General features: G+C 40.5%; 1 protein-coding gene across 1 annotated transcript; it reads right to left on the bottom strand.

The window, feature by feature from the left end:
• Window positions 1–263: 263 nt before the first annotated feature.
• Window positions 264–7,641, bottom strand: LOC120993951 (chymotrypsin-like elastase family member 1). Its single transcript, XM_040422413.1, has 7 exons — window positions 7,602–7,641; window positions 6,588–6,688; window positions 4,173–4,273; window positions 3,255–3,380; window positions 2,484–2,620; window positions 954–1,099; window positions 264–536 (listed from the first exon to the last, which is right to left on the bottom strand). The coding sequence occupies exons 1-7, from the start codon at window positions 7,639–7,641 to the stop codon at window positions 264–266; spliced, it is 924 nt and encodes a 307-aa protein (XP_040278347.1).
• Window positions 7,642–8,724: the final 1,083 nt, after the last annotated feature.

Consider the following 8,724-nt stretch of genomic DNA (forward strand, 5'->3'; position numbering starts at 1 on the left):
AAACAATTTTTCAGCAGGACAATGCCAGACTGTGCGTTGCATGTGCTACTGTGAGTAGAGTATGTGGCCTAAACATGCTACTATGGCCTGCAGCGTCTCCAGACTTGTATCCTGTTTAGCACATCTGGGACTTCATTGGTTCGCAACTGCAATGGGAACTGCCAGTAGCCGATCTAGATAATGTGTGTACTCAAGTGAATAGTGGAACATTCCTCAGATAACCATTGATAATCTAATGTGTTTAATCATCATCAATAAAATGTCTATCGATCCTGTGATTTCCATAATCCCATTCTTCTTAGTGTTCTAGTTTCAATGTTGAGGTGTGTATACAGTTGATACATATGAAAGTTTTTTTTCCTATGACGTTCATATATGTTACTTACGCTGTTGATCCAGGAGGTGTAAGAGGAGACTTTGGTAAACACGGATGGTTTCTGGTAATAGTTGCATCCAAGAGAAGATCCAAAGCTGACAATACCATGGACTTGGTACACACCATTAACAGCGCAGTTGAGGGGTCCACCGGAATCACCCTAATACGAAGTGATGAAGAAGAAGTTCAATACACATTAATATTTTTTTTTTATTCCAGTGTATAGGATATGTATATTTCTGTAAGGCCTCTTGCACGCAAACGTATTTTCTTTCCGTGTCTGTTCCGTTGTTTTGGGGGACTGTATGCAGAATTATTCACTTCAATGGGTCCCTAAAAAAACGGTCCCCTGTGTGCATTCCGTTTCCATATGTCCATATTTCCGTTCCACAAAAAAATAGAACATGTCCTATTATTGTCTGCATTACGGACAAGGATAGTACTGTTCTATGAAGGGTCAGCTGTTCCATTCCGCAAAATACAGAATGCACACGGATGTCATCCGTATTTCTTGTGGATCCGTTTTTGTGGATTGTAATTCTGTATTAAGAAAACATTGTAGGAAGATAGAACTTACATTGCAGGAAGACTTGACTCCATCTCCACCAGCGCAGACCATGGTGGTCTTGACAGTTGTACCCCACCAAGAGCTGAGAGAGCAGGTTGCGTGGGCAACGACGGGCAGAGTGACTTGTTGGAGAATAGCAGGAAGAGATCCACCAGCTGTATAGAAATTATAGTTATTTAGATCACATACATTTAGCTTGTGCACTACTGTACCTTGCAGCAATTATCATACTAAGATTAGACTAGACTAATTAGACTAATTTTGAAAGTTCTGTATATCTTGGGGATGTTTCATCACTTGTCATGCAGGATGTGAATGGGTTACCGCTACCGCTTGATATGGTGACCACCTCCTTTATCTTTTTAATTAAAAGATTTCTGGATATTCTGTACCAAGAGACATAGGGACCTAGGTTTTTGTGGCAAGTCCCTCCCTTGCTTCTTTGCCACTGTCTGGCCCTGTCAATCAAAGAAGCCAGGGCGGGGCTGGCCACAGAAAGGAGTGGAGCTTGGGTGCAGCAAGAGCAATGCTGACATCTTCATTGCACCAAAGGCCTAATTAAAGGGCTTCTGTCACCCCACTAAAGTGATTTTTTTTTTTGGGCTAGTTAAATTTGTTATATTGCGATATATGAAAATATAATGGTGTTACTTACTTTGATCCAGCAGTTTCTTCCAAAAACGAAGTTTTATAATATGTAAATTCGGTCTCTACCAGCAAGTAGTGCGTCTACTTGCTGGTAGCTGCTGCAGAAATCCGCCCCCTCGTCATATTGATTGACAGGGCCAGCCGGGATCTCCTCCTCCGGCCAGCCCTGTCGGCATTTCAAAAATCGCGCGCCTGTGTTCATTCGGCGCAGGCGCTCTGAGATGAGGAGGCTCGTCTCTTTAGAACTCCCTCAGTGTGCCTGCGCCGATGACATCACCAAAATAGAAGACGTCATCGGCGCAGGCGCACTGAGGGAGTGCTGAGGAGGCGAGCCTCCTCATCTCAGAGCGCCTGCGCCGAATGAACACAGGCGCGCGATTTTTGAAATGCCGACAGGGCTGGCCGGAGGAGGAGATCCCGGCTGGCCCTGTCAATCAACACGACGAGTGGGCGGTTTTCTGCAGCAGCTACCAGCAAGTAGCCGCCCTACTTGCTGGTAGAGACCGAATTTACATATTATAAAACTTAGTTTTTGGAAGAAACTGCTGGATCAAAGTAAGTAACACCATTATATTTTCATATATCGCAATATAACTAATTTAACTAGCCCAAAAAAAAAAAATCACTTTAGTGGGGTGACAGAAGCCCTTTAAGAAAAAGTATCATAACTCAGGAAGAGGACCTCAGATCAACAAAAGAAAAATCGAGATGTGTGCATGTAAATAGTTGGATAGGGAGGTCATTGGTGACAGATTCCCTTTAAGACACGATATAGATGGCATCCACAATGGTTAAAGGATGTCTCGTTATATATCCAGTACATTTTTAAAATTAATTTCTTAATAACCAATTGAGCTCCTTGATTAGAAATATGGTATACAAAGCACTTACTGCTGGTTGCTCCCCATCCTGTAACGACACAGTTGTAGTTGTGGGCCAGGGTAGCTCCACTTGCTGGCAGAGTGGCCAGTTTCACAGCAGTGTTCACGGTAGCACTGGAAGCCAGCCACAGGATAGCAATATCGTATCTGTATGGAAGAAGATACAAATGTATTCTTGGACAACATACTGTAGATGGTCATAATCATAGCAATATAATCAAGATATCTTGACCATAGGTATAATAGAGGTAAAATAGCTTCTTGAGTGCAGATACTGATGTGACCTAACAAATTATTGGTACATATGACATAGGACTGCTATGGTGCTTGGGGGGAGGTGGGACCCAGGAATCCAACACATTTTCCTTCAGCTGCCACTAGAGGTAGCTCAATGCAAAGAGATTTTTACTGCTGCTTCTGCATTCAGTGGTAATTGCATGACTTATCATGCACTGAGCTCCTCCTAGTGGTGGCTGCAGGCAGCCAATTAAATCAAGTAGGTAAAGCAGAGCATGTCTTTTCTTGTGTTTTTGTACACCCCTGGGCTGGTGATGACTACTATATAAACAATAAAAAATAATGAAAATGATAGTATCTATATTACTTTCATAGAAGTATTAGTTATACTAGCAATAATACTATTTTTATGTTTTATAACAAGTGCAATCCGTGAATGTAATTTTATTTTAGATATTATGTAATTGTGAAATATGTGTTATGGATTTATGTAAGTGCATTCATTTGCCTATAAAATTAAATTGCACGTCAGTCAATTTCTTACCCAGCAGCAACATTGTTGGTGTTCCAGCTAGCGTGTTTCCTGATGGAAGAGACTGAAATGTACTGTTCAGTGCCATCGTTAGCACTCAGGCTGTGTTCTCCAAGGCCCACACGGAAGGAAACAGTTCTGTAAAAGAAGACAAGACGGAAAAATGATATTTAGAGTGTGTACATTTACATACATAATGATTTTTCCTCTAGCAGGGGGTGCTGCATAGAGCTATTGAAAATCACACCTTTTTTTCTTGTTTTTTACAAATTAATTCTCCAGACATAATGCAAAGGGCAGTTGTGTGTTGGTAGCACATACATGCTAACAAATCTGGCACAAATAAAGTCTGCCAGTATTAGAACCTGCTATTACCTGCTAACACCCTAGCCGTGCCCAATTGTATTAATCGTATACTGGACGTCTCTGCATAGTTGCATCCAATTGTATTTGTTGATGGGTAATTAAAGGGCCCTTGACTTTATAATGACTAGGCTGTGGTTTTCCAGCAATGTTGTGAAAAGTGGAGCAAAATGCTGCCGCAAAACCACAACCTGTGGCTGCACCCTACTGGCTTACACTTAAAGGGGTTGCACCATGATTAGAAAAAGAGCAAACAGCAGGTGGCGCTATACAGATAGAATTAAGTGAATAACTCAGTGGCTATACTAAATTTTTAATTACATGCAGTTACAAAGGTATTCAGATCCAGGTGCTGGTTTGAAAAATGTAGAATATTTTTCACGGGACGACCCCTTTATTTTACTGTCTGTATTATGGCCATGGTGCAAGAGCCTTCAATGGTACTACTAAAATCACTGAACTTGGAGTTTTGTAGTCTAAATATAAATACTTTCCTTGAGATTACCTCAATAATTTCAATATATAATATATTAAGATAATATAATAAGATGATATTAGAATGATTACCTGTCCACACAATGAGCAGCGGTCAGCACACGGTTAGCACGGATGAGGGAGGCTCCGCAGGTGTGGTACCAGCTGCTGCCAGACAGATACTGAAGAGAAACCTGGAGAAACCCAATAATACAAAATATTATAAATTACACCTAACTGGCTGCAGCAGGAGACTCACCCTCTGCTCTGTCTGCTGTAGGTCATTAAACCCATCCCCTTTGCTAATCCCCACCCTCTCTGTAGTTTCCTAATTTAATGTAATAGATCAGTAGTAGAGTAACCCCTGTCTTCTTCAAGACTTGCAAAAAATCCTACAGACTAAAAAACAGTGGGGGTGAGACTACCTCATGTACAGTGGTCCCTCAAGTTACAATATTAATTCGTTCCAGGATGACCATTGTATGTTGAAACCATTGTAACTTGAGTAATCAGTTCCAAAGGCCAAAAATGTAATCCAAGATAACAACAGAAAATGAAGATTTAAGAAAAATAAGCAGATAACTAAGACTGATAAAACGAGTCCTTACATATAACATTCAGAAATAGCTGTTAACTAACAACTCATACTGCTATTTTGCCAGAGAAGTGGTCATGATTGGTTGGATCTGAGTCTGAGACATTGTATGTTGAGTCTAGTTTCAACTTATGATGGGTCAGAAAAGACCATTGCATGTTAAAAATATTGTATCCTGAGACCATTGTATATTGAGGGATCACTGTATACTCTTATCATTTGTTTTTTAAAGCTGGACATAAATTTTAGATAAATGTTGGAAGAACGTCGGATCATTGTATGTTGAGTCTATTTTCAACGATGGCCCAGGAAAGACCATTGTATGTTGAAAATTTTGGGGCACATTTACTAAGGCTGACTTTTTATTGCGGTCTTAGTCTCCCTTTGCGCTGCTCTTAGATTTGTCTAATTGATGACAAGTGTGGGGATTCGCTCTGATAGTTAGGATAAGAAGGCGCATTACAGAGGCAAAATACAAGTTCGTAATTCAAACTTCAGTGTTTATTCACACATGATGCAAAAAAAACGTCACTTTTGCAGTGTTGCTGTTACGTCACACCCAATGGCAAGATAATAAAACAAAAGTCACCTTGGTGGCAGTTCTGCCTCAGAAAGTTCAAATACAGGCTTTAGGCGGCCTTTTTTCCTGAGACACGGGTGTCCGCTCTACAGCCCAGCACAGGCCTCAGATCCCAGCACACAGACCTCCTGAGCACCACTGTCAGACGGAGGTAATCCTCTCCACCTAGCAGTGTTGGCTGGTTTTTATGCCTGGCAAAACCCGGCCTGGAACATGGGGAGTAGTCACCCACCCAGCACTTTGACTACTCCCAGTAAGAGCCGTCCCAGATCAGCTATTACAGCCATGCTAAGTACCAAGGTGTCAAACAGCAACTGCTGCTGACACATAAAAACCGGCTCTTACTCCACCAAGGCCAGGAACCTCGGTGACACGTACCTATCATCCAAGATGATTCCTTGTACCTTCTAACACAAGGCATACGTCTAATCATAATTTAGGCACATCTATGGCAGTTCTTGCGTCTGGCGGAAGTGCCCGGACTGGCTGACTGCCAGGGCCTAGCATAGTTTTTTGCCAACATTTATGCCTGTTTTCAGACGTAAATGTTAGTAAATTTGCCAGGCTGGAGTCCCGGCCCTTGACATACCCTGCTCTACCCCGTCCAACTTATGAACATGGCATAAAACCGTCTGTGCGACCAAATATTTAGCAGTCGATTAAAAAGGCGACTTGCGACTATTTTTCAACTAAAAGTCCCAAAATAAATGTGCCCCTGTATCTTGAAGCCACTTTAGGGGTCAGCTCATTTAGTAGTTGAGGTTACAGACTTAGTAGAATAAAGGCAGGTTTTCATTCCCCAATTGTAGGGCGGATTATCGTGGATGAGCATTCATATGAATACTCATTCCTGAAAATTTGCCTGTGTAAAGGTGCCGCTGATCACCTGATGAAGGACAAAGCACTCATTCATCGGGTGAAACAATCATTAATGCAGACATCTAAATTATTGTTTCTCGGCAGCAGATTGTATAGTGTAAAGAGTGCCCTGCTGGCCAGAAATAATGAATCTGTATGAAGATGAGTGGGTGTCGGCTGTATCATACAGCAGCACCCAGCCACAATAGCAGGAATGGTGATCTTGCCGAACCCCTTCATTTACCCGTTCAGATGCTGTGATCAACATTGATTGCGGCATCTGTAGAGTTAGGCAGAGGGATGCAGCTCCCTCTGTCTTCCTGACAGTCGTCTGCTGCAATGGGCCATGTAAACAGGCCTTTAAGCCTTAATAAGGCAAAATCTTGGTATTCAAAACACTGATTCTTTTATCTTTAAAAATTATATTTTTATATACAGATTGTCACATCTTTTTAACATATATGTGAACACTGACCTGCCAGGGCCAGGCGTTTTTTGCGGCGTTAGTTCCTCCTACCACACGTCCATTGTCATTGTCAATGTCTTCAAAATAGCGGATATCATCATGACATTGTCCTACAGTCAGAATAATTCAGATATTAAAATATGCAGAGGCTATTATGCAGAGTAAATATTTTGCCGATTTTCTTATGTTTCTTAAAACAAGGATGTGTTTTAATGAGGTAAAGATGTTAAATTATATGTGTATGGAATGTATTTCCAAAGAAATATAACGTAATTAGTACACTCAGGTAGACATATTATTAATAGTGTGACTTATACTGTAGTAATAATGATTTAGATTAGTTTGAATCAATAAGGTTATCAGTGTAGAATATTTTCAATACTATGTAGAACCTGGATCACTTAAAGGGTTATTCCCATTTCAGCCTCTCATAGCTGAGATCAGAATAATCCTCTCCGGCCGGGGGTTGTCAGAGTTACAGAAACATCCCAATGGGCTGTGCTACTGTTTGTGTCACTCCGACACCATTGAATGGGCGCTATGCAAACAACATAGTACAGCGAGCTTCTCTGTTTCTGTTACTTGGAAAGCATCAAATTATGGCATGTACATGTCCTTTCAAAAAATGACTCACTAGAACTTGGCTGAATACTATTTCAGCAGACAGGTATAATGAAAAAGAGGCAAAAATTCTATACATTTCTATTAGAAAGGAGTGAATCGATACTACCAATTCAGAATTCGTTCTGAATTTCCCCAAAAATTCTGACTTTCTTTAAAAGAAAAAATATGATTCCTATGAGACCTTAGAGTGTTATTTACCAATTTTAAGGGCAATTGGAGCATATTTAATTAGAATCAATTTGAACCCAAATCAAGTTTTTTGTAATCAGAGACTAAACAGAATTTGAAGAAATTAGCTTTTCTATAATTTCCACCATTGTTAAAAATATTAAAGATTACTTTCCTTACTAGATGGTAATAAAGTACAGTAATCACACTGCAAAATACAGGAGAACTTACCGCAAATGACAAGAGCAGCTAGTACGAGAAAACTGAGCATTGTGAGATGATTCCTGAAAAATCTCCTGTGCAAACCCATCGGTGGCGTCTCCTTATATACCATTGAAGCAGTGCTAGCTGACAGTGGGAATATTTCCAGGTGTTGTACAGTAGGTATAATCAGTGGTAAATATAGGCCCAGTTTTCCTCAAGGATAAGCAGCTTATATAACTATAAGTTTAGTACCAGAAGATTGCAGGCCTTTGCCCTAGATCTGATCTACCATTTGCTAAGCCATTATATTTCCCCTTTGATTAATACATCTAGTCAGTCAATATTTTCTCTTTTTTTCCAATGGGCAACATTTTATCAATAAATCAGTGACTCCATGTTATTTGAGGCACCCCATTGAAAGCATTAAGAGGAAATGCAAGATAGCAGAACATAGGGAATGTAGCTGAAAATGTAAAGGATTTCAACCACTACTCGCAGTGTTATGCCTCATTCACACAGTGTTTGGTCAGTGATTTCCATCAGTGATTTTGAGCCAAAACCAGGTGCGGCTCTAACTAAAGAACAGGTGCAGATCTTTCCCATATACCTTTTCTCGTGGAGGCTCCAATCCTGGTTTTGGCTCACAATCACTGATGGAAATCACTGACCAAAACACTGACGTGTGAATGAGACTTTAGTCCCAGTCTATGCTATGACAAAGACCGCATGTAGCGGTTGAAATATGTAAGCGATGGAGTCTGCCTCTACCAGGAGGAATTGTTTAATGTTTATTTGAATAAAGTTTACTATTTTTACTACACACTGGATCAAATTGGTTACAGTTTTGAGCATATTATAGAGCAGGAGGAGCTGAGCAGATTTGTATATAATTTTATGGGGGGAAAATTCAGCAAAACTTTTAATTTAGTTGTTTAAACCTCTTTTTATACTTAGGAGTCATGTAGGCAGTTCTACTGCAGCTGAATGAGCTCCCCTCTGACAGACAGTGTTATAAGACCCGATTCAGACAAGCTTATTTTCTATCTGTGTACAAGTCAATAGTACAATTCACACTTCTTTTTTTCCATATGGACCAAGGGCCTGTGCGGAGAAACTCAGGGCATGCAATATTCTGGTCTCAAGAAACATA

Source organism: Bufo bufo, chromosome 3 (genome assembly GCF_905171765.1).
Source record: "Bufo bufo chromosome 3, aBufBuf1.1, whole genome shotgun sequence".
NCBI lineage: Eukaryota > Metazoa > Chordata > Amphibia > Anura > Bufonidae > Bufo > Bufo bufo.

Excerpts from the sequence above, each read along its gene's own strand:
- LOC120993951 (XM_040422413.1), bottom strand. The coding sequence starts at position 7,641 with ATGCTCAGTTTTCTCGTACTAGCTGCTCTTGTCATTTGCG. Across the intron at positions 4,274-6,587 it reads AAAACGCCTGGCCCTGGCAG|GTTTCTCTTCAGTATCTGTC; the intron begins GTCAGTGTTCAC and ends GGGTTTCTCCAG. Across the intron at positions 3,381-4,172 it reads GCTGCTCATTGTGTGGACAG|AACTGTTTCCTTCCGTGTGG; the intron begins GTAATCATTCTA and ends CTTCTTTTACAG.